Below are 25,289 nucleotides of genomic sequence, written 5' to 3'. Positions count from 1 at the left end.
CTACAGTTCCCAAGATTCTTTGCTATGACTGCTCAGAATTTTATGATGCAGTGCAGATGTGGCCTTATGCTCTAATGGGTATGCTTTAAGGCAGAGGTGGGGAGCCTGTGGCGCATCATCACTACCATTGGCCGTGCTCTCTAGGGCTGATGGGAGTTGAGCTCCAACAGCACCTTGTGGCCCCAGACTTCCCATCCCTGTTTTAAGTAAATGAGCACTGACCCAACCTTCATTCCTAACACTTGGCGACTTCTGAAAACCCATAAATTAAGGGATCTATCCTGAGGTTTCATAACCTTCCTCCTTCCTCCCTGGTGATGTGAGGTGAGAATATTCTCTGCTAGAAAATGCTCCAGAGAATACTCTCCACAAACTGTAAATTCTCTGTCGTCTACACAGCTGCTTTAAATGTACACACCTCATTAATTGAGCGTATTCCTTGAGAATATTCTCCAAAAGATTATTCTCGAGAATTTAACACAGGCATAGGCAAACTCCAGCCCTCCAAATGTTTGGGACTACAGTTCCCATCATCCTGTACCACTGGTCCTGTTAGCTAGGGATGATGGGAATTGTAGTCCCAAACATCTGGAGGGACGGAGTTTGCCTATGCCTGATTTAACATCACTATTCCTCCCATGCGCAAGAGTGATTCAAAGGGCTGCGTTAGACAGTCATGAGAATTGCCTGTAAAAATAATTAGAATTTCAGCTCAGTTACACAACTGCAACTCAAAAGACATCTGGAGGATCCAACGGCTCCTGGTTTATGGTGGGAAGTGTTGTGGCGCAGGATTGCCGTATGTCATTTCTTCACAGCGATGGGGTCCTGGTTTTTCTGTCGGTCTGGAATGCAGATTCTGTGGCTTGATGGTGCATCCGAGTGTTGCTGATTATATTATTGCAGCCTGAAAAGAAATAGTGCCAGTCAGCAGTACATCTTGTATAGGATCACACACATTGGGCTGTGTCCAATGGGATGTCACCTTCCTCTCCTCTCCCCTGCACCCCCCCAAAGAAGTCTGCTCGGGACGGTCTCCCAACCCTCTGGAGCAGATTTTGAGGGTATGCAGGGAAAAGGAGGAGGGAGTTTTGTCGCACAACCCGAAGTGTGCTGCATGAGCAACGCTGTATATAACCCCAAGATGCAAGCAAGTACAGGCAGCGGCCGTTTTAAGCATGTCTGATATGTGTGTGACTGCGCAGACAAGCGTCATGCCAAATCTGGAAGTGACCTGAAGACATCACAAAAAGGGGTCCCACTGTTGTGCTCGGGGGTCCAGAAGGTAACCCCTGTGCAAATCGGTCGCTGCCTGTAGTAGATTTGCACCAACCAAATCTGCAACATCCTGCTCCTTTTGCCCAACTTAGCAGAAATGTGTTTGGAGGTGCACAGTGTGGATTTTAAATGATGAAATGACGCCCTTCCCCAATAGTGAAATTAATTCTTGTGGTGTGATTTTTACATATTGTTTTACACGTTTGTTGGTACAGTGGTGCCTTGGTTCTCAAACTTAATCCGTTCCGGAAGTCCGTTCCAAAACCAAAGCGTTCCAAAACCAAGGTGCGTTTTCCCATAGAAAGTAATGCAAAATGGATTAAGCTGTTCCAGACTTTTAAAAACAACCCCTAAAACAGCAATTTAACATGAATTTTACTATCTAACGAGACCATTGATCCATAAAATGAAAGCAATAAACAATGTACTGCAGTCACACAATCAATCAATCAGTAGATGAACTGGGTTCCACACAGTCACAAAAACCCAAAATAAATAGCAAAAACAGACAAACCCCAGTGTAACACTCAAAACAGAAGCGTGGCACTCAAATTGGAAGCATAACACTCAAAACAGAGCACATTTGGCTTCCGAAAAAGGTTCACAAACCAGAACACTTACTTCCAGGCTTGCAGTGTTTGAGTTCCAAGTTGTTTGAGTACCAAGGCATTTGAGAACCAGGGTACCACTGTATATGCTAAACATTTGCCATTTTTAAATTATTATTCTGTGTGGGCAGGTGGGAAGATTTTGTATCACCGCACATGTGATGGTTAGCTGTCTTTGTTTTGAAAAGGAAAGCCAGACAGAAGCATCTTGAATTACGTAATTTTGTTTGTTTCAACAGGCTCACTATTCCACAGGCAGAGTGAGTGCCTCATTCACGTCCACCGCCATGGCACCTGAAACGATGCACGAAGCAGGTAACATCATGCAGGCGGCGGGGCTTGTCCTCTTCTCTCTCACACCCCTTTCCCATTGTGGCAAGGTAGCGGGGGGGGGGGGTGAGGCATCCCTCTACACAACCCGCACCTCTTGTAAAAAAACCCCACAAGCAGCTGCAAATGAAGGCACAACGTTAGTGCCAAAGCAAATCACATGCTTTGCATGTAGAAAATCCCAGGCTCAGTTTCCACTTTAAAAATAATATCACCAGGCAGAAGGTACATTGTAGGGCTGCCCCTTCCTCTTCTAAAAGTTCCTCAGATGACCTAGAAACCGAGACTTATGAGGAAAGGTTGAAGGAGCTGGGTATGTTTAGCTTGGAAAAGAGGAAGAAGAAGAAGGAGTTTGGATTTGATATCCCGCTTTATCACTACCCTAAGGTGTCTCAAAGCGGCTAACAATCTCCTTTCCCTTCCTCCCCCACAACAAACACTCTGTGAGATGAGTGGGGCTGAGAGACTTCAAAGAAGTGTGACTAGCCCAAGGTCACCCAGCAGCTGCATGTGGAGGAGCGGGGAATCGAACCCAGTTCACCAGATTACGAGTCCACCGCTCTTAACCACTACACCACACTGGCTCAGGAGACTGAGAGGGAGCTATCTTCAAATATCTCAAGGGCTGTCACGTGGAAGAGAGAACAAGCTTGTTTCCACCTGCTCTGGAGGGTAGGACTCGAACCAACGGCTTCAAGTTCCTAAGAAGGAGATTCTGACTAAACTTCAGGAAGAACTTTCTGACAGTAAAAGCTGTTCGACAGTGGAATGGTCCCCCTTGGGAGGCTGTGGACTCTCCTTCCTTGGAGGTTTTTAAGCAGAGGTTGGATGGCCATCTGTCATGGATGCTTTAGTCGAGATTTCTGCATTGCAGGGGCTGGGATGGATGACCCTTGGGGTCCCTTCCAGCTCCACAAATCTATGATTCTGTGACCTACGCTTTTTTAAAAAAATGTATTACTGCCTGGGGGGAAAGTATCATAGGTCATTGGGGAGATGATAAAAGGACGAGTTGTTCTGAAAACACTGTTAAGCCTGCCGTTTAATATGCATGGCAAGCTGCGGCTTAATTCCCTTAATTTTAGCGGGCGACAATGACATTTCGCGTGGAAGGTTATCTGACCCTTCTGAGCTCAAGTCACATTGCTTGGCCTCCAGAAGCACAAGGGAGCAGGACTAATTTCAAGTGACCTTTGAAAGGTGGAGGGTGAAGATGTTCCCTGTAGCAGGTTGCGTCTTACTCATTGTTATCGTCACCGATGACTGAGACACATTTAACAAGTGCTAATAATTTCACCCTTTGCTTCGTCGAGCAGCTGCCATTGATGACGACACGGTGCGATACCAGTACTTAAAGAAGAAGAAGGGCTACGTGCGACTTCACACCAACAAAGGGGATCTCAACCTGGAATTGCACTGCGACATGGTACGTGGCTGTTCGATTATGCCATCACAAATGCTATTACTACACTGTCACAGACTGGTAAAAATGACTAATAATAAAATGGGCCATGCCATTGCTTTTCATTGCTGCGTTATCAAGGTTTTGCATTTGTGAATGAACAGAGAAGGATGTCAGACTTACAGCAGTGTTTGCCAAACTTGGATCTCCCATCTGTGGTTTGTTTTGTTTCTGTTTGTTTTTTGGATTACAACTCCCATCATCCATAGCTAGCAAGACCCATAGTCAGGGATGATGGGAATTGTAGCCTGTAAGCCACTGGAGACCCAAGTTTGGGAAACACTGATCTACAGCATAAGTGGGGAACTTTCGGCCTGTGAGACAAATTTAACCATTGAGGACATTACTCCCAAACCTCACCCACCTGCCCTACGTCATATGTGGTGTCATAAGAACATGAGAAAAGCCTGCTGGATCAGGCCAGAGGCTCATCCAGTGTTGGGCGGGTAGAGAGACATGCCTGCCAGTGCACAATTGAGATCCTTAAAGTGCACTCCCAATTGTGAATTGGCAAGGGAAAGCAGGCTGAGACTCTGCTGCCCATCAGCTGGTGGGCACTAGAGACAAAGCCTCAGCTGTTTTAAGACATTGCTCCAGGATCTTCCAGAACTTCAGAGCACTCAGTCACCTGGCATCATTCCAACACTACCCACTTGTTAAATTTGGCCCACGAGGCAGATCTGACCTGCTGAGGCGAAAAGGTTCCCCTCTCTGATCTATAGGGTTTGCTATCCAAATTACCGTATGCTAATGGCAATTCATGCTAATAGGTAACTTTTTCGGGCTACATGGTGGGATTTTATTATATAGGCTACCAGTGCAGGCCTTCTTTGACAGCTTCCTGAAGTTTGCTTGGAAATTTGGAATGATTATGTACCATTGGAGATATAATTGTGTATACAGTATTTGTATATTTATTTATTTATATATACATACAGTGTGTGTATATCCATGTGTGTGTGTCTCACATACACACGCACACACAGAGAGAGAGGTTTTCTTGCAGGGGTATTAATTTCTGCTTTGGTCTTTTTTAGTTTATGCATAAAAATCAAATACAAATTAAATATGAATTATCTGGATGTGCTCTAGAACATTTTTTTACCATCTACTGGCTGCCTTACCTGCAGTGAGAACCCAGGGAGACTTTAAAAGGGGAATGGAAGTGGGCCTAATGGGGGAATCTGCCTGCCATTATTTACACTGAAAAAACTCAGTATAATTTAAGTAGTCCAAAAAACAAAAGAAATATTTAAAAGGCCGATGGAATTATAATACAGAAGAACCACTGTAAAACAGCGGTGGGGAGGGTGGTAATATTCCATGAGTTTCCAGAAGGGCCTCCCCAGGGAGAAATGGGTGGGAGCAGCAATGAGGTTTTGGGACAGTTTTTTCTCCAGCCACCCATCTATGCGCTTTTCTCCCAGATGGATGCAAGTGGCAGGTGGCCTGTGTGGTATCGACTCAGCACGTGATGAGTCGTCAGCTATGTGGCAGGGTGATGCAAACATTTTGGAACCACATTGTGCCGGGGTGGTTCTCAGGACACTTCATCAAGTGTTTTTAATGCTGACCAGTTTTTCTCTTTATTCGCTGAGTCACATTGAAAGCAGAGGATGAAAGCCAAAGGATACTAGGGTATTAGTTATTTGGAACAGCACCAGAATGAACAGTCTATGTTTTGAGTAAGGCACCATCTGCACTATGCATTTAAAGCAGCATCATACTGCTTTGAAAAGACACGGCTTCCCACTCAAATAGTGTCGTTCGTTAAGGGTCCTGAGAGTTGTCGGGAGGCCGCCATTTCCCTCTCGGATCTACAGTTCCCAGAGTTCCCCTGAGAAGAGGGGCTGGCTGTTAAACCGCTCTGGGAAGGGTAACTATGTGAGCTGACAGCAGGAGGAGCCTCCTCATGACTCAGCACCCGTAACAAACTATGTTTCACAGGATTCTTTGGGGGAAGCCATGAATGTTTAAAGTGGTTTCATACTGCTTTAAATGTGTAGTGCGGATGGGGCCTCATTTATTTAGCTGGGCTTCACAATGCAGATACAGTTGTACCTTGGTTGATGAACGCCTTGCGACTCGAACATTTTGGCTCCCGAACGCCGCAAACCCGGAAGTGAGTGTTCTGGTTTTCGAACGTTCTTTGGAACCTGAACCTCTGATGCGGCTTCCGATTGGCCGCAGGAGCTTCCTGCAGCCAATCGAAAGCCGCACCTTGGTTTCCAAACGTTTTGGAAGTCGAACGGACTTCCAGAACGGATTCCGTTTGACTTCCAAGGTACTGTACAGTCGTACAGTCATCTGTCATCTTACACAGGGGGTTGGTTTCAAGGGTTACGCTTAAATCGTGCGGGTCAAATGCACGTAAGTTGAGGGGTTGCTGTACTGGTTCTCTGGCCGCTTCTGTTCTTGGCAGGACAGGTGGTGGTCTAAATTTCCTGGGAAGCAAGTCCATCCCCATGCTGTCATTGTACAGAGAGTCCTCCAGGATGGCATTCTTGAGAGCTTTTATTGGCCTTGTTATCGCGCCTTTATAGTGTTGAAATCTGGCCAGATTTTAAACAGCCTTTTGCCTACACAGAAGAGCCTGGCCTGTACTTGTGAAGTATTCATGAGCCAAGAAGTGTGAGGTGTTGCTGAAGGATGTCTTTTTGGGGCCAATGGAGCATCTCGCGGGGAGGAGAAACTAGGACAGTTGAGAGAAGCAGACCCGGCTCGTGGGTGTGGAAAAAATGTTCCATTTTACAAGGAGCACTCAAAGGAGGGGTGACAAATCTCAGACCTGAAGGTCAAATGTGGCCCTCCAAGTCTCCCTGTGTGGCCCTTAGGGCTTTCCCAGGCTACACACTCCCTTCTGGCTCCACTTCATGCCCTCCTGGAATATATTTTCTTGGCTGGAATGGGTCCTTCAACTCTGACCATGCCTCTTGTTTGCTTAGATGGAGGATCAAGAGGGGTGTGTGAGCAGTGTTCAAAATTAGTCAGGTGTCAGGCACATTATGCACCTGGCTTTTGACCACTTGCAACCATCTGGAGATCGTTGCATCTTGACTGTTTTTACACGCTAATGCCACATCCTGTAGAATTCTATCAGCTGTATTTTACCTGCCTTGCCCCCAAACTGGCAACTGGATATTACCGTTTTGGTGACTGTGTTGTTGTTGTTGTTTAGTCGTTTAGTCATGTCTGACTCTTCGTGACCCCATGGACCAAAGCACGCCAGGCACTTCTGTCTTCCACTGCCTCCCGCAGTTTGGTCAAACTCATGCTGGTAGCTTCGACAACACTATCCAATCATCTCGTCCTCTGTTGTCCCCTTCTCCTTGTGTCTCCATCTTTCCCAACATCAGGGTCTTTTCCAGGGAGCCTTCTCTTCTCATGAGGTGGCCAAAGTATTGGAGCCTCAGCTTCACGATCTGTCCTTCCAGTGAGCACTCAGGGCTGATTTCCTTCAGAATGGATAGGTTTGATCTTCTTGCAGTCCATGGGACTCTCAAGAGTCTCCTCCAGCACCATAATTCAAAAGCATCAATTCTTTGGCGATCAGCCTTCTTTATGGTCCAGCTTTCACTTCCATACATCACTACTGGGAAAACCATAGCTTTTACTATACGGACCTTTGTTGGCAAGGTGATGTCTCTACTTTTTAAGATGCTGTCTAGGTTTGTCATTGCTTTTTATGCCTGTTGTCTTTGTCCATGGAGTTTTCTTGGCAGGGATACTGGAGTGGCTTCCCGGTTCCTGCTCCAGGTGGATCACGTTTGGTCAAAACTCTCCACTATGACCTGTTCATCTTGGGTGCCCTGCATGGCATAGTTCATAGCTTCTCTGAGTTATTCAAGCCCCTTCGCCACGGCAAGGCAGTGATCCATGAAGGGGTCTGGGGACTGTAGCCTTGGCTTAAAGAGCCATTTGTCTCCTAGTTTATATTTCTTGAGTGTCTAACACTGTGTGAGAGTATTGTATGTAGAAACTCGAGTCAAAATTTACATCCATGGCTCTACCCTCTTTTGTTTCTGGCCCCGCCCACACTGGCATGTTCCTGCTCTCCCAGAAGGTTATACCCAGAAGGGAATGTGGCGCTCAGGATGGAGGAGGTTTCTGACCCCTACTTGTAAAGCAAGTGTGAGCCCTTAATGTCAGGGAAGCAGAGCCTGTGGCCCTCCAGGCATTGCCCTCCACTGGCCATGCTGACTGGGACTGTTGGGAACTGGAGTCCAACAGCATCCTAAGAATTCAGGTTGGGGTTGATGGTAACTTTTATAAGCTCATCAAGGGGTCAACGAACTCAGAAGTTTGGGAAACCCTGACTGGGCAGAATACGAGCCGTGTCAGCCAAGTGTCAGTTCCAATTCTGCTTGTAACTAACAGAAGAAGAGCAGTGACTGGGTAGTGCCGAAAGGGCCCCCCCTCCACAGTCCTGAAGCACCCGCCCCCCCATCTTTGACGTCCAAAGGTTTTGCAGTATCTCACAGTATCTGACAGCTGGCTGGGCAGAATTGATTGAAAATATCCCCTTGGAGAAAGTGAGGGGGTGGGGAGAGGGGCCCCCCAGGCGCACAGCGATAACAAAGCTCTTGGTCTAATGACTGAACTGCTGGCACATTCTGCCTTTGAAAGCCCCGGCAACCGATAAAAAAGCAGCGGGGCTGCAGAGAGGCAGGCACGTCAGTAGTCGACTTGCGAAAATGCTAAAATCAGTAGACTTGGCATGTCTGCGAATACATGGATTTTGTCTGGCTCGAGCCGCGGCCTCCTGGCTGCAAGCGAGGCTTGCCTGTTTAATTTGCACATGCTTTTCCGTTAAGATTGGCTCCCAAAGCAGCTTAAAGCCATTTGAAATCCAACAGATGTAAAAATCCATTGCAGTGTTGATGATGGTGGCGGTGTGATAACGCAGGTGTGAGCATAGCACTCTCTTTTGACCCCTGAGAGTTGATGAAGCACTTATCAGAACGAAGCGCGGTTAGAAACCAGCCCAGGTTTCTTTTCCCTGTCGGAAAGAGAAGCCAATTTCATCCTTCCAGCGGGTACAGAAGTGACTCCTTCATTCCTCAATTACGTAACAATCTTATGCTCTGAATCTTTCCTTTACTTTCTTTCAAAGCAACAATAACAACAACAACAACCCGGCTGTCACTATATAATTGGACCCCACCTGAGAGGGTCCATAAGGAAGGAGGCAGTTTTCGGGGGGGGGGGTCCCTGAGTCATTTAAAGGTGCTATCACAAGCACCTTGAATGAGGCCCACAAATGAACTGAGAGCTGTTTTAAAACGGGGTTGCATGAGATCTAAACGGAACCCCTGCCAGTAATCTGGTTGCTGCTTTTTGTTTTTTTGTTTTTAAATGATATTTATTCCAAGTTTAAAGTTACAAAAAAAAGAGAGAAAGAAAAACCATACAAAATACAAAGAAAACTTTAACCACAACAAAGCGAAAAATAAAAAGATTAAAATAAACAATAAAATAGAATAAAAAAGAAGACTTAACAAAAAATATAAAAATGCATTAAGTTAAAATAAAGCAAAAACAGATTAAACCTTTACATAGCCTTTTCCCTTTACTTATTTCCATGACCTCCTCTCACCTCCCAATTTTGTATTCTAGTTCAGATCGTATTTCCAGCAAATCCTTCTAACCTTATTTTCATTTACGTATTTTAAATTAAAATAATATAATTAAACCTCCTCTGTTTCGTCAATTTCATCAACTCATTTTTGCTTAATCCTTTATATCATATCTACCAAAATGACCTAATTTTCTTTTTCCAACCTCTTTCTAACAGTCTTTTATATTGCAGTATTTTTGAAGGTATATTTTAAATTTTTTCCAATCTTCTTCCATCGACCCTTCTCCCTGGTCTCGAATTCTGCCGGTCATCTCAGCCAGTTCCATGTAGTCCATCACTTTCATCTGCCATCTGGTTGCTGCTTTTTGAACCAACTGAAGTTTTTGAAGTCACCTTCAAGGGCACCCCATAAAAAAGTGCATTGCAATAATCCAGTCTGGGAATTAGCAGAGCATGGAGTACTGTGGCCAAATCATCTCTGTCCAAGAGGGGTCATAACTGGTTGAATTCAGGAGCACCCCTAAGCTGTGAACCTGCTCCTTTCAGTGAAACCCCACCCAGGGGTTTTCCCTGCCTGGGGTTATCCCTGCCTGTGGCCTGCACATGTGCAGTAGAATGATAGTAGTAGACCAAGGTGGCAAGAATTGACTGTAGCACTTCAACCAGTGGGTGGGGGGGGGTCTTTTTTTTTTTAATGCTCCCATTTACTTTTTAAAAAAAGAAACCTTTGCACAAACAAAAAACCAGCACATCAGGGAGATGTTTTGCCCTAGTCTTCTTTCTTGCACTGAGTTTTTAAAATTAAAACAACAAACATAGGGGAACACTGAAGATTATAACACACACAGTAGAGTAGACCTAGATGGAACCTAAACTCCATGTTCCAGACCCTTCCTCTGTAGCGTGGCAAGCCTGCCATGTGGAAGTCCCTGCCAGTAGAGGTTTAACAGGAATTATCCCTGCCTGTTTCTGAACCTCTTCTGAAAACTGTATTCAAACAGACCTTTGAAATGAGGGTTTCATTATTGCCAACCAATCTTTATTGATTGATGCTTTTGTTGATTTTATTGCATTGTTGCTGTTTATCATGTTGCATTCCACACGGCTGTATTTTTATGAGGCTACAGGCTATAATTAGTTTATTGGTTGGTTGATTAAAGGTAGCAGGAATAAGGACTGACAGGTGGGCTGATGATCATGGCTTAATATCGGCATCTGTTGGTATTAGAAGCTAAGATACTACTTTATTAATAAATAATAAAATGTGCAATAATAAAAATAATAAAATGTGGAAAATTGGATTGGATTGGATTTGATATATGTTAATTAGATGTTCTTATTGGAAAATTAATAAATGCTTTAAAAAATAATAATAATAAAATGTGGAAAATAAATGCCATTGATATAAGAACGGGATATCCCTGGTTGGCGCATCAGTAAGGTACATGTGCTTGTCTTGATTCATACCTAAAGATTCAGATGTCATTGCTTGAGCATGACTGTATAAGTGAGAAATAGCTAGGATATCAATAGTTAGAGGTTTAGAAAGATGGTATACAAGAACATAAGAAAAGCCGTGCAGCAGGCTCAAGCCAAAGGCCCATGTAGTCTAGCGTTCTGTTCTCACAGTGGCCAACCTGACGCCTACAGGAAGCCTGTAGACAGGTCTTGAGTGCAGCAGCGCTCTCCTCACCTGTGATTTCCAGCGAGTGGCATTCAGTGGAGGTAGGACATAGACACCATCGCTAGGAGCCACTGGGTGGGGTTGTACTGAAAGGAGCAGGTTCACAGCTTAGGGGTGCTCCTGAATTCAACCAGTTATGACCCCTCTTGGACAAAGATTATTTGACCACAGTACTCATGCTCTGCTAATTCCCAGACTGGATTATTGCAATGCACTTTTTTATGGGGTGCCCTTGAAGGTGACTTCAAAAACTTCAGTTGGTTCAAAAAGCAGCAACCAGATTACTGGCTGAGGTTCCGTTTAGATCTCATGCAACCCCGTTTTAAAACCGCTCTCAGTTCATTTGTGGGCCTCATTCAAGGTGCTTGTTACAGCACCTTTAAAGTCCTAAATGACTCGGGACCCCCTGTCAGGGAACTGACATCGGAGCTAGAGGCGGAGGGAAGGCTCTCAAATGATGCTGGAGAAGGGCCCAGCAGGGAGAGAGGCAGCTCAGCAGATGGGGAAGCAATTCAGCGCAACACCAGGAATAAAGAGGGGCAGATGGGGGAATCGGCGAGAGGGCTCCCAGACTCTTCACCGGACACCAGTGGGGAGAGCACGGGTCCTCCGCTACCCACGCCCTCCCTGCGCAGAAGACTTCCACACAGAGAGAGTAGGAGGAGACTGGGTGTCAAACAACTTCTATGTTGGAAAAGGTTTAAGAAACGCCCACTGACGGATTCTGCTAGCGACTGAGGCAGCCACGAAGTGAAGGGCTGTCCAGACTGAAAGGTTTAACAAGGCAACAAAGCCAGGAGAGGCGGCAACTTACGCACGAGCAACCCATACTCTTTACACCCCCCTACCAAAACTGCCTCCTTCCTTATGGACCCTCTCAGGTGGGGTCCAATTATATAGTGACAGCTGGGTTGTTGTTGTTGCTTTGAAAGAAAGGAAAGGAAAGATTCAGAGCATAAGATTGTTACGTAATTGAGGAATGAAGGTGTCACTTCTGTACCTGCTGGAAGGATGAAATTGACTTCTCTTTCCGACAGGGAAAAGAAACCTGGGCTGGTTTCTAACCGCGCTTCGTTCTGATAAGGTTGCTAAGAAACCACTTGCTTGCCGGAGCATTGTCTGCCTTGCGCGATGCACGCAGTGGCCATGGGAACGCACTGATAGCTTTTTACAGGAGGAAGGGGGGAAATTGCAGGGAAGTGGTTGTCCTCATTTACCAAGCTGCAGCCCACAAAATAGTTCCAAAGTAAAGAAGCAATTTGTCTCTTATCAACCTCTGGTAGGTTTTGTTATTGGTTTCTAGACTGCTGAAGTGGGACTTTGTATTCTCACAGGCACTTCGGCTTCCAGCTAATTTCATTCCTCCCCTCCTTGCCTTTTAAGAGAGTCATCGCAAAATGTGTTTATTGCCCCAACTGTGTTGCTCCTTTTTTAAAAAAAAAATCACAGGCTGTGCACCAGCTATTGCTAAAAGCTGCTTATTTTCTTTTTGATTCACAGACAAAAATGAACATACTTGCTTAATCTGCCCTTTCAACTATGCCATCATTCACCACTTAAAAACAGAGTCATCCAGTTAGACAGTTAGTTGTGCTCGTAAGAATGCACAAAGAATCCCCCGCTGGATCAGACCAGAGGCCTGTTGGATCCAGAGATGCGTTTTCCTCTGTAGCCAGTTGGATGCCTCCAGGAAGCCCAATTGCCCATCTTCTGCTGTTGTTCCCCAGTGACTTGTATTCAGAGACATGGCAACTCTGATCCTGGAGGAAATAATATAGCCATAAAGACTAGCAGCCATTGATATCCTCTATGAATTTCTGTAATTTTTTAACAGCCACCCAAGTGGGTGGCCATCACTACATCTTGTGGTAGAGAATTACATAGTTGTGTGCTGGTACTTTGTCTGCGTTGAATCTACTGCCATACAAATATTTGAAAGATTGCCTCTTTTCCTACAGGTCTGTTGAATGTAGCAAGATCAGAGGCACTATGCCTCTGAATTCTATTGCTATGGAAGATCAGGAAGTAGGGTGCTATTGCACTCAACGTCCTGCTTAGAGGATTCCCTGAGGCATCTAGTAGAGACTACTTTGAGAACAGATTACTGTACTAGATGGGCCTTTGGTCTGATCCAGCAGGACTTGTCTTGGTTCTTAAAGTTCCAGGAGGGGAAAGTTCATGATTTCATCTGAATTACAGTTCGCCTAGGTTTAGTACAACTTCGTCCGAAAAGAAATTGCTGTTGAAATGGTAAAATAGAAAGCTGGCAGGAGGGAATAAAGAACAGAGACATGTTAGCGCTAGTTTGATGGGAAATAGTCTACAATATTGTTGGGGGGGGGGGAGGAATACGTTGAGACCTGCGTAGAAATATTGTTTTGCTTGGTAAATCAGACCGGAACAATTCCAGCCAGGTAATGCGTCATTGTGTGTGTGATACAATGGGCGTTAAAAAGAAGAATGGAAACACATAATCATTGTTTTGACTGTGTGAAAGACATTCTTTAATTACAATTGCCTAATGCTTTTTTTTACTATTTTCCAGACTCCTAAAACCTGTGAAAACTTCATTAAACTGTGCAAGAAAAATTACTACGACGGGACTATTTTTCACAGATCAATTCGTAATTTTGTGGTGAGTATTGGGAGTGGGGGAGAAAGCTTTTTTATCTCCAATGTTTTATGACCAGAGCAGAGAACTATAGTTATGTCAAGAGGTATTAATTTTCACTCTTTGTGGGGGTTTTGTGTGTGTGTTGTGTTTTTTTCAAATCTCCTTCTGGACTAGAATTTGCCACAGACAAAAAAATAAGGCTGATGTTAATAGAAAGAGAATATTCCTTGAGAACAAGATCACTTTTCTGGAGTAAGAGCAACATCTGATTGCCTAGCAACCTGCGTTGAATAAGTCAGGCTGTCATCAGCCGTTTCCAAGCACTCAGGAAGGAAGAATGTTGTCATCGCTCAGTTTTCATTCAGACTCCATAGCTTGTGACATTTGAAACTTGGGTTCACTGGGCGATATGAAAGGCCAGACTCTGAACTGCATTACTCTAAGGGACTTGGTGCGAAGAGTGCCAGACCAGGACCCCAAAGACCAGGTTTCAAATCTCCACTTGCTGCGCTCACCTTGGGCCAGTCTCTATCTCTCAGCCTAACCTACCTCACAGGGTTTCTGCGAGGATGAAATGGAGAAGGGGAGAGCAATGTCTGCCACCTTGAGCTCCTAGGAGGAATGGAGGGATATAGATGTAGCAATAATTACCTTTTAGCACATGAAATTGCCAGTGCATATACATCAGTTCCACACAACCCACACATTGTCTGTTGGTTCTGTTGTGGGGATAACTAGAGCAAAGACAAGAGAGGAAGCAAGGGTCCCATTCCCTTGCTGCCATTATTATTATTATTATTATTATTATTATTAATACCCTGCCCATCTGGCTGGGCTTCCCCAGCCACTCTGGGCGGCTCCCAACAGAAAACAGTCAAACCTCGGTTTTCGATCGTCTCCATTGCCGAACATTTCAGCTCCCGAACATCAAAAACCCGGAAGTAAGTGTTCTGGTTTTTGAACGTTTTTCGGAAGCCGAATGTCCAACGCAGCAGACAAGTGGCTTCCGATTGGCTCTTCCTATTTGCAAGAGCCAATCAGAAGCCGCGCCTTGGAAAACAGACATTTCAGAGGTCGAATGTCCTTCCAGAACAGATTACGTTTGACTTCCGAGGTACCACTGTATTAAAAATATGATAAAACATCAGACATTAAAAACTCCCCTAAACAGGACTGCCTTCAGATGTCTTCTAAAAGTCAGCTGCATTAGAACATAAGAAGAACCTGCTGGATCAGGTCAGTGGCCCACCTAGCTCAGGATCCTGTTCTCTCTCTTTTTTTTTTTATAATAATATTTATTTTTTCCCCAAAAACTTAGACATTAAAAAGAAAAACAATACAATACAATACAACAAATCAACAAAATCAACTCAACAAAATCAAATCAACAAAAACGAAACAAAAACAATAAAATAAATCAAACAATTTCGTTATCCCATCTTTCATTCATTATTTCCACGGCCTCCTCACACCTCCCTTTTTGTATTCCACTTCTGTTAATTATTTCAGCAATTCCTTTCCATCTTCCTCTGTTTTCTATCCTATAATTATCTTAACTCATTCTAACCTTATTTTTTCCTTTAATGCTCTATTAACCTATCTGTACTTAATTCCTTATAACATTTCTACTAAAGCCATATAACTTCATTCCAACATTTTTCTAACATTCATTAATTTTACAGTATTTCTGTAAATAGTCTTTAAACTTTTTCCAGTCTTCTTCCACCGACTCTTCTCCCTGGTCTTGGATTCTGCCAGTCATTTCCGCCAGTTCCATGTAGTCCATCAACTTCATCTTCCATTCTTCCCGGGTGGGCAAATCTTGTGTCTCTCAGGATCCTGTTCTCATGGTGGCCAACCAATGACAGAGCTGAATACAGGGTACCCCCAGACCGCACACTTGATCCTTCCAAGGGAGTACCACCCTATCCACAACAAGTAATCTAGCTCCTTGACTCGGGGTCTGCCCATCCACAGCGGCTCTGCCTCCTTGGCATCCAATTATTCCATCTGCATCCTTTCTCCCCACCTCTTCCCACCCTAAACCTTCTATATCTTTTGATTCCACAGATCCAAGGAGGAGATCCAACGGGAACAGGAACAGGTAAGCAAAATGGGTCGATTCCTTACCTGCAGTTGGGTCGCTCATGATTTGAAATGAATCCCATCTTTTAAAGCTGGAAACCCCTTCAGCCGGTGGTTGCAACAGGCTGCCTGCTTCTCCCTTCTGTTTACAGTCAACACTTCAGGGTGCAACAAGCTTAATTCAGGCTCAGCGTACTGTTTATATTTTTATGCCTACCATTTATGAAAGGGGAGGGGATAGACTATTTTAGGTAAAGCAAATTGGCAGGATAAGTGTGCTTGGTGAATTTTTCGGTTATTGGAATGGAAGCATTAAGCTTAACGGGACTAATTGGAATTCCTTGATGGCCCTTTGCTTTATTGACAACCCAAGTGGTTACATTATAGAATGTTAAAGCTTGTTTCCTCTAGGATTTTAGGAAATGGAAATGTGATTTGTTTTCAGGTTCATTGTAATGATTCACATGCCTTGAATTAATTGTTGAACGAAATACCGAGATACATCATTGGTCTTTCTAGCTCAGCACCGCCAACACTGACTGGCAGCAGCTCTCTGAGCCACAGACCTCACCCAAACTGCAGTTCTTAAATTGTTTGCTGTTCATTAGCTGCATTGACTCCCCCCAAACCCACTCCAGAGTAGGTCATTTTGAGAACTGCAGAATGGGGGCGGAGAGAGATGCTTTGGCTTCAAGCAAGGCCTTCGTTATGTTCAGAATGAAAGAGATGTTTGTGGAATTGCTCCTGGCTCAAGAATGGCCGGTTCCATCCAAGTTCAATCTTGCTATTAGTCCCTCGATCGCGTTGTGAAGTTAAGAACAAAAGTTTTCTTGTTCCTCATATACTCCCCCCGCATCTTCCTGCCCACTCCCCAGATCTGCCCTTGCTTTCTTTGCTGGTGTGGACACCTTGAAAGGCGGTCAAGAACAGCATAGACAAAGGCAGATGCCCCATGAATGAAGTGGGGAACCAGCTCCAGCTGGTACGCAGGCTAAGACCCTACCTGCCCGCGGACTGCCTCTTCAGAGTGGTGCATGCTCTAGTTATCTCCCACTTGGACTACTGCAACGTGCTCTATGTGGGGCTACATTTGAAGGTGACCCAGAAACTGCAATTAATCCAGAATGCAGCAGCTAGACTGGTGACTGGGAGTGGCCGCCGGGACAACATAACACCGGTCCTGAGAGATCTGCAAGTGTTGGTGCTGACCTTTAAAGCCCTAAACGGCCTCAGTCCAGTATACCTGAAGGAGCGTCTCCACCCGCATCGTTCAGCCTGGACACTGAGATCCAGCGCCGAGGGCCTTCTGGCGGTTCTCTCATTGCGAGAAGTGAGGTTACAGGGAACCAGACAGAGGGCCTTCTCGGTAGTGACGCCCACCCTGTGGAACACCCTCCCTTCAGATGTGAAGGAAATAAGCAGCTATCCTATCTTTAAAAGACATCTGAAGACGCCCTGTTCAGGGAAATTTTTAATATTTTCGAGGGAGGGTGGGTGGGAAACCGCGGCTAAAGTGAAGAGGAAAAGGGGCGTTCTCGGGCCGCGCCATCCTTAAATGACCCAGCTAGCTCCGCCCCTGCAGCCAGCCAATTGGCTGGCCCAGGGTGTGATGCGGCCCGAGGATTCCCCTGATCGCGCGGGGCTGCAGCCAGCCCCACGCGGATGCTAGTGGGCGTGAGCCAACGCTGTACTGTTTTTAACACTTGATTGGGAGCCGCCCAGAGTGGCTGGGGAAACTCAGCCAGATGGGCGGGGTATAAATAATAAATTATTATTATTATATTCTCAAGGGCGCTCTCCTGAACCCAGCTGACCCGTCCTATCTCTTAGAATCAGTGACTCAGGACGCATCCGAGCAAGAGCCATCAAATATCTGTCTCGTTAGACTTGCTAGATGCTTTGTATGCTTTCAGGTTGCCCACGGTTCTTTTGCAGATAGCAGATCAGAGAACTATAGGGTTGGAAGGGACCCCCAAGGGCCATCTAGTCCAACCCAAACATTTGCAGGGCAGGTAATAAAGCAAGCTGAAGACTTATCTGATTAGTTCACTGGCTTGGGGGTCCTGGGGGCAAAATTCAGCCTCCCCACTCACCTCTTTGGACCAGGTGCTTTCTGACATGTCTTTTAAAGCCCATCATGTGGTCAAGCGCTCAGTCCTTTCCCCCCCCCAAAGGGTCGCGGTCCAATCGGAGTCTGCTGGCTGAAGTGTCTCCTAGGGATTCAGATGCAGGCTCTGGTGCCAACAGATCCACGTGGGAAGGAGCGGGTAGTAGATCAGTCTTCAGCCTGAGGCTACTTTTAGAGTAAAAGGTAAAGGTAAAGGGACCCCTGACCATTAGATCCAGTCGCGGACAACTCTGGGGTTGCGGCGCTCATCTCGCTTTATTGGCCAAGGGAGCCGGCGTACAGCTTCCGGGTCATGTGGCCAGCATGACTAAGCCGCTTCTGGCGAACCAGAGCAGCGCATGGAAACGGTGTTTACCTTCTCGCCGGAGCGGTACCTATTTATCTACTTGCACTTTGATGTGCTTTCGAACTGCTAGGTTGGCAGGAGCTGGGACTGAACAACGGGAGCTCACCCGTTTGAACCGCCGACCTTCTGATCAGCAAGTCCTAGGCTCTGCGGTTTAACCCACAGCGCCACCCGTGTCCCTTACTTTTGGAGTAGCACACTGCATATGAGGCTGGATAGCTCAGCCGGTAGAGCATGAGACTCTTAATCCCAGGCTCATGGGTTCAAGCCCCATGTTGGATGAAAGTTTCCTGCATTGCAGGGGTTGGACTGGATGACTCTTGTGGCCCCTTCCAGCTGTACACGTCTGTGATTCTGTTATTCCTGGGCCTCATTCACACTGCACACACAAAGCACTGCAGCACCACTTTAAACAGTTGTGGCTTCGTAGTTCTCTGTGAAAACGGGTTGAATTTTAAACCACTATGGGAATTGTACCTCTGGTACAGCAACCTTAACCAATTATAGCCCCCAGAATTCTCTGGGGGAAGCCATGACTTTTTGAAGTGGTGTCATAGTGCTTTGAATGTTTGGCCCCCGGTTTGGGGCCGTGACACAAGTACCATCTGAGGGGGGAAACTGTAAATCCTCGTAGTAGGAATTGCAGGGAACCGAACTGCAAGTGCCAATAGAACGCCCAGAAGGGACTTTACTTGATTCATTCTTCTTCTTTTGTTTAAAAAGAAGAAGATAAGTTATCTCCACACTGAGGGCAACGTTTCCATCTTGTTTCCATCTCTGCTCACTTCCCTTGAATTCGACTTGAGTACGCCTGCTGGCTTAGCGGGCCTCAGTTCCCTCCCTCGGAGCTTGTAGCAACTTTTGCAAAGCCACCGCTTAAGCGATTCTGGAAAGGAGCTCTTCCCAGCAGCCACCATCATTCAGAGTGAATTTGGGGGAATCACTCTTATTGCATGCTTCAGAGCCGTGTGGCTAAATCACAGACACAAAGAGAGCAAACTCTCTCTTGACCTGTGCAGGGAAGGCTGCTCTGCGCTGCCACGGATCCTGTACCTGTGATTGCACACAGATTACCAGCGTACCTAGCCGCCCTGCCCCCCGCTACAATATCCCTGAGGGATCGGGTTTCAGTTATTGCTGCGGTTATCAGATGGCAGAAGCAGAGACCAAGAGACTTGTGGAAAGTGTGGGAAATTAGACTGTAGTTCCCATTTGCAGAGTTTGCGGAAGACAGCTCTGGGTCGTTTGACCCTTTCGTTCTCTCCCTGCCCCCCCCCTTTAAAAACTATGCAAGACACTCTCTTTTACAGTTTAAAGAACTTATAACTTTAATTGAGTGTGCTTTCAGTTGCAGATTAAATATATACAGTGGAACCTCGTGTTACGTACCGTCCTCCTTGCGAATGCTGTGGGTTACGAGCTCCGCTAACCTGGAAGTAGATGCCCCTTGTAGCGAACTTTGCCCTGGGATGCAAGCGGAAGTCGCGAGGCAGCAGTGGGAGGCGCCATTAGCGAAAGCGCGCTTCATGTTACAAGCGGTTTCGGGTTACAAACGGACCTCCGGAACAGATTAAGTTCGTAACCGGAGGTACCACTGTACATTGGTACCTCTGGATGTGAACGGGATCCGTTCTGGAGCCCCGTTCTCATCCTGAAGTGAACGTAACATGCGACTGTGCATGCGTGGGTTGCGTTTCATTGCTTCCGCGCATGCACGTGACGTCATTTTGAGCGTCTGTGCATGCGCGAGCAGCGAAACCCGGACGTAATGTGCTGTTACTTCCGGATCACTGCGGAGCGCAACCCGGAAATATTTAAGCTGAAGCGTATTCATCCTGAGGTATGACTGTATAAGGAGTACCGTATTTTTCGCCCTATAGGACGCACTTTTTCCCCTCCAAAAATGAAGGGGAAATGTGTGTGCGTCCTATGGGGCGAATGCAGGCTTTTGCTGAAGCCTGGAGAGCGAGAGGGGTTGGTGTGCACCGACCCCTCTCACTCTCCAGGCTTCAGGAAGCTATCCACAAGCCTTGGGAGCCTGGCGGGAGTTCCCGCCGGGCTCCCAAGGCTTGCGGATAGCAGCCTGTTCTGGGGGCTGGGGTCGAGGGAAGCTCGGGCTTCCCCCACCCCAGCCCCATGCCTGGGGGGGAAATATTTTTTTTTCTTTATTCCCCCCCCAAAAAACTAGGTGCACCCTATGGGCCGGTGCGCCCTATAGGGCAAAAAATACGGTAAATCTCTACACAAATCCAGACTGGAGTCCCTAAAATGGTTGGATGGCACCTTGTCTGCATCCTTCCGGCAACATCTGCAGCCAAGCTGGTGCCAAATGTATTTCTCTGCTTTCCTTTGGGCCACATCAGCGAGGCTGAGAGTGGGCTCTCTTTGTCTGGGCAGCCCAAGACCTCCATACACACCGCCCAGGCTTGCGTCCCAGGGAAATCACTTAGCAGTTTGACTTCAACCCCCCCCCCCGGCACACAACATTGTCTCTCAGGACAGATGGAGGCCAACAATACGTTTGGGGAGGTTGTGTTAAAGCAGATGTTACGCATTCTAAGCCTTTGGAGTGCGGTACATGGAATATTTAAAATTAACAACCAAGAGTATTAAAGAACTGGAGTGGTTACATTGCCAATTGTGGAATAAGTGGCATTCTGGCTCAATATACTGTTTTTGGTTCTCTTAACGGTATGTACCGTATTTTTCGCTCTATAACACGCACTCGACCATAACACGCACATAGTTTTTAGAGGAGGAAAATCCGTAGGCATGCCACCCATAGGCATTCCCTCCATAACACGCACAGACATTTCCCCTTACTTTTTAGGAGGAAAAAAGTGAGTGTTATGGTGCAAAAAATACGGTAGCTATTTAAGATTCCATTTACTCTATGCAGCTGTTTAAGAGGGAAGCTTCAGATGCGTGCTTAGAAGAAGCAATCAGAATGTTACCTTCCTCTTAATCTAATTCACTATTTGAGTCCTGAGGCAAGCCTGATTTACATTGCAGCCAGACTAGAAATATTCCTTTATCTTAACGAGTCATGTGGCATTTGAAATTCCTTGTGGTAATCGGTCTTAAGGATTTGCTGTAATGTGCGCTGTGCTGCTCCCTGTTTCACAGAGAGGGAGAGAGATAAAAGCTCAGAGACTTCCATTTCCAGAAACTAGGGAGGATTTGCCCCAAGGCTCCCTCTGCATTGTATTAAATGGGTTTAACTGCCATGCCAATCCACAAGCAAGACTGGGAAGTGCCACTGTGTGGCGACCAGGCGATCTCAGGTGCCCGCTTAGGCATCGCACCGAAGCAGAGGACGTGTGCCATTGAGAAAGAGGGCACAATCTTGTATGAATTTGTGTATTTGTTAATAATGATGATGATGCATTTGCTAATTTGTAAGTATAGATTAAAATTCAGAAAATGTGTCTAGAATTTAAATTCCACAAAACACAAGCCAATAGACTCCCCATCCAAATACCTCCCAAATAAATTATTTCGTACCCAAATCAACACAGGAAACTACCTTGTACTGAGTCAAACTATCAGTTCATCTAGTTCCATATTGTAGGCCATGGGTAGGCAAACTAAGGCCCAGGGGCCGGATCCGGCCCAATCACCTTCTGAATTTGGCCCACGGACAGTCCGGGAATCAGCGTGTTTTTACATGAGTATAATGTGTGCTTTTATTTAAAATGCATCTCTGGGTTATTTGTGGGGCATAGGAATTCATTCTCCCCTCAAATATATATATAGATAGATAGATATAGATAGATATAGATAGATAGATAGATAGATAGATAGATAGATAGTCTGGCCCCTCACAAGGTCTGAGGGACAGTGGACCAGCACCCTGCTGAAAAGGTTTGCTTACCTCTGTTGTAGGCACTGGCTGACTGTGGTTTGGCAGGCTATCGGGCAGGGGACATTCCTGCTTAGAGATGCTCTACCTCTAAGTTATGGTTCTTCTCCAGGGCAGTTCCTATTCACACACATCACCCTTCAAATCAACTCCCAACTCACTTCATTATCCCCATTAGCCATCACCACCTCTCATATTTTTAATTCTTAATTAACTGGGTACACAAAGGCAGTGGGTTGGGTATTCTACCATGGGCTGAGGTAGCCGGCAGCTGGTTTTGTCTCCTTCCTTATTCTGCAGCCCACTTTCCAAGGGGTGAACATGAAACCCTTGCTCTTTGTGATTGTTGTTGTTTTCGTCCAAATAAAGGTGGTGGTGGTGGCCTAAAGTGGATTTTTGATTTCCACCCCCCCATCCCCTATAGGCCAACACAATGACTGTACCTAGGATTTTTAGTTTTTACTAGCATCCCATCTTTCACCAGCTAAGGACAGTCTCAAAATGGCATCACAAGGGATCAGAATTACACGCTGCACCCCAAGCACCATATTCCGGGGTGACCTGTGTATACAGGAACAAATGCACACCTGAGCTTGCAGTTCTTGCACCAAACACTAAAAATGCACCAAGAGATCGTCAAAAGCATTCAGTGAGTAGTCCCATTTTACAGGTGAGGTGCACTGAGGCGGAGATAGAATAAATTAACTCAAGGCTAGCGCAGACCCTTCTGCAGCAGAGGCTTCTTTTTTCACAGAACTAGTTTAGTGGCAGCATTCATAAGGTTGAAACCCTTCATTAACATCTGGGGGACGTCCAAGCCCCCTTGGGATTCCCATTTGGGGGACCCCCCCTTTCTGCAAAGGAAAAACATGCAGCTGGAACCAGTGGCGGAGCTTCATGCTCCGGCACTGGGGGGGCGGAAAGGAGGCTGGGGCTGGCGCACATCCTGTGGGCATAGCACGCTGCCTGTGGGAGTGTGGCGGGTGGGGGGCAGCCGCAATGGCACCCCACCGGGTTCGCGCTGCCGGGGCCGGTGCACTCCCCCTGCACTCCTCCTCCTCCGCCAGTGGCTGGAACACTTGGGAGGCCAATTTGTAGGAGAAAAACAGATAACGGGGAGAGGGTTAAGCACCTCATCTTTTGCTGTTTTTCAGCTCAAAAGCCACCCCAGCCCCATTGAAGCCACCTTTCCTTTAACAAAGAGGCCGTCTGGGGAATTGTTACAAACACCTACAGTGTAGGTTAACCCCAATGTCACAAGGGAGAACGAAAGCAAGCTGTCAGTTGGTTGAACAAGAAGCCCTCCCACTTCATTCGCCCAATCCCCTTGCTTCACATCCGCCCCCCCCTTCCACCCAACTAAGTAAAGTGGCAATTCATTTTGAAATTGCCATGCATGATGCGCTTCCCACCTACACCTTTTGTTTGGAATATCGCAGGTTTTGTTATTTTAACAGGCCCCCCTCGTTTAAAACGGCACCTGTGTGTGGCAAGCATCAAGCTCGCAAGGGAGAGCACATCTTTTCCGTGGCAACAGAGCTGAGTTGCTATGGTTTTGAGAAGCAGTCTGGAGAATGCATGGCCCGCTTCAGTATCTCTGGGGAGGAAGCATTGCAAACGCCTGTCTCTTCTCCCCCACCCCAGTACTCCCACCCTGCGCACACACAAACACATCATTTATTTTTGTGTTCCTCGCCTGCTCCTTCTATTTAAAAGTCACTATTTTAGGATACCTAAAAAACTGGTATCTCATCTCTTATGTGGCCAGCCAGTCACTGTGCTCTGTAAGAGAGGGCCATTTCTAGCCCAGAATAGCCAGGCTACTGCCCTCCAGGCACTGGAGGTCTTCTCCCAGTTAGATTGCTGCAGTGTGCTTTATGTGGGGCTGCCCTTGAGGTTGGCCTGGAAGCTGCAGCCAGGGCAGAAAGCAGCAGCTCGTCTGCTCGGTATGGCTACAGTGCTAGACTGCTGCCGGAAGAATTGCCCTGGCTATCAGCTCGCTAACTGGAAAAGTTGAAAGGGTTGGTCCTGTTGCATAACGCCACCTATCCACCTTGTGAGCGGGATACCAGAAAAGATACCTCACCCCTTATACCAGCGGTTCTCAACCTGTTTTGTAAGACGGGTGGCTGTCCCGAGCACACCCAGCCCAACGAGGAAAAGCCTTTTGTAAGTGTATTTCTTTACAGTGGTACCTCGGGTTACATACGCTTCAGGTTACATACGCTTCAGGTTACAGACTCTGCTAACCCAGAAATAGTGCTTCAGGTTAAGAACTTTGCTTCAGGATGAGAACAGAAATTGTGCAGTGGCGGCGCGGCAGCAGCCGGAGGCCCCATTAGCTAAAGTGGTGCTTCAGGTTAAGAACAGTTTCAGGTTAAGAATGGACCTCCAGAATGAATTAAGTACTTAACCCGAGGTACCGCTGTATTGGCAAAGCACCAGCTGCCTAGGTGATCTACTTCTGCAGTCCCACACTCCAATCCAGACATTTGATTTCCCCCCCAAAAAATTTTTTTTTATTCATTTTATAACACAACTAGACAACACAAACAGAAAAGCAAACAATACAAACAAATTCTTGTCTTATCCTTATTTTTTCTAAACATTGTTAGGTGGGCTTCTCCAAGTCCCCCCATCTGATTTTCATTTTACCTCATCTTTAGCAGTTTACATATATCATAATTTTTAACCATTTTTAAAATCACGCTTACTTTTACCATTAAAAATCTTCACATTTTATCACTTACAAATAATACTATTTTAAAATACACTATCTTCTACTTCTAAAAGTATATCCACTTCCAAAGCTATTCTAAGATTTAAATATTAACATATTTTTTCAAATATTCTTTAAACTTCTTCCAATCTTCTTCCACCGTCTCTTCTCTCTGGTCTTGGACCAGTCTTCTCTCTGGTCTTCAATCCAGACAGTTGAAGCAACAGCGCGACTAGGCCCCTTTCAGCTAACCAAAAACCCCTTGTCTGAGGTGGTCTGCGCAAACTCACAGCGATTCCAACTAGTCCTGCACTTCAAGCCCCACCTTGTGTGTAGAGACCGCGGAGGGGAGGACAGGAGACATTCTGAAGGCATCACTCTCCCAGGGACCATGGCAGCCTCTTCCGCCACTGAGATTCCCTGCAACTCTTCTCCCGCCTCCTTTCTGTCCCGCCTGTCTCAGGCTGCCTGGTCTCTTCCCCTTGGGTCCCCACTTCCACTGCCCCACAACACCTGCCTCATGGGTGGCACAGAACCCCACAAATCGTGGGCCCCTTCCCCATGATTGTCCTTGTGCTCCCCTGCCCGCACATCC

At 46.2% G+C, this 25,289-nt stretch overlaps 1 protein-coding gene and 1 long non-coding RNA gene across 2 annotated transcripts in view; one reads left to right on the top strand and one right to left on the bottom strand.

Moving 5' to 3' along the window:
• PPIL2 (peptidylprolyl isomerase like 2) overlaps positions 1 to 25,289 on the top strand; it is a 76,248-nt gene that overhangs the window by 34,931 nt on the left and 16,028 nt on the right. The window contains exons 11-14 of the mRNA XM_080985190.1: positions 2,126 to 2,201; positions 3,533 to 3,642; positions 13,486 to 13,575; positions 15,625 to 15,658. Coding sequence (XP_080841316.1) covers positions 2,126 to 2,201; positions 3,533 to 3,642; positions 13,486 to 13,575; positions 15,625 to 15,658 — 310 coding nt within the window. The remainder of the gene's footprint in view (positions 1 to 2,125; positions 2,202 to 3,532; positions 3,643 to 13,485; positions 13,576 to 15,624; positions 15,659 to 25,289) is intronic.
• On the bottom strand, positions 746 to 3,610 carry LOC308465445. Its single transcript, XR_013980446.1, has 2 exons — positions 3,514 to 3,610; positions 746 to 907 (listed from the first exon to the last, which is right to left on the bottom strand). It is a non-coding gene; the product is annotated as an uncharacterized lncRNA (long non-coding RNA).

Source organism: Podarcis pityusensis (genome assembly GCF_964106645.2).
Source record: "Podarcis pityusensis genome assembly, chromosome: 16".
Taxonomy (NCBI): Eukaryota; Metazoa; Chordata; class Lepidosauria; order Squamata; family Lacertidae; genus Podarcis; species Podarcis pityusensis.
Note: the sequence above shows the minus strand (reverse complement) of the source record. Positions and strands in the feature narration are given on the sequence as shown.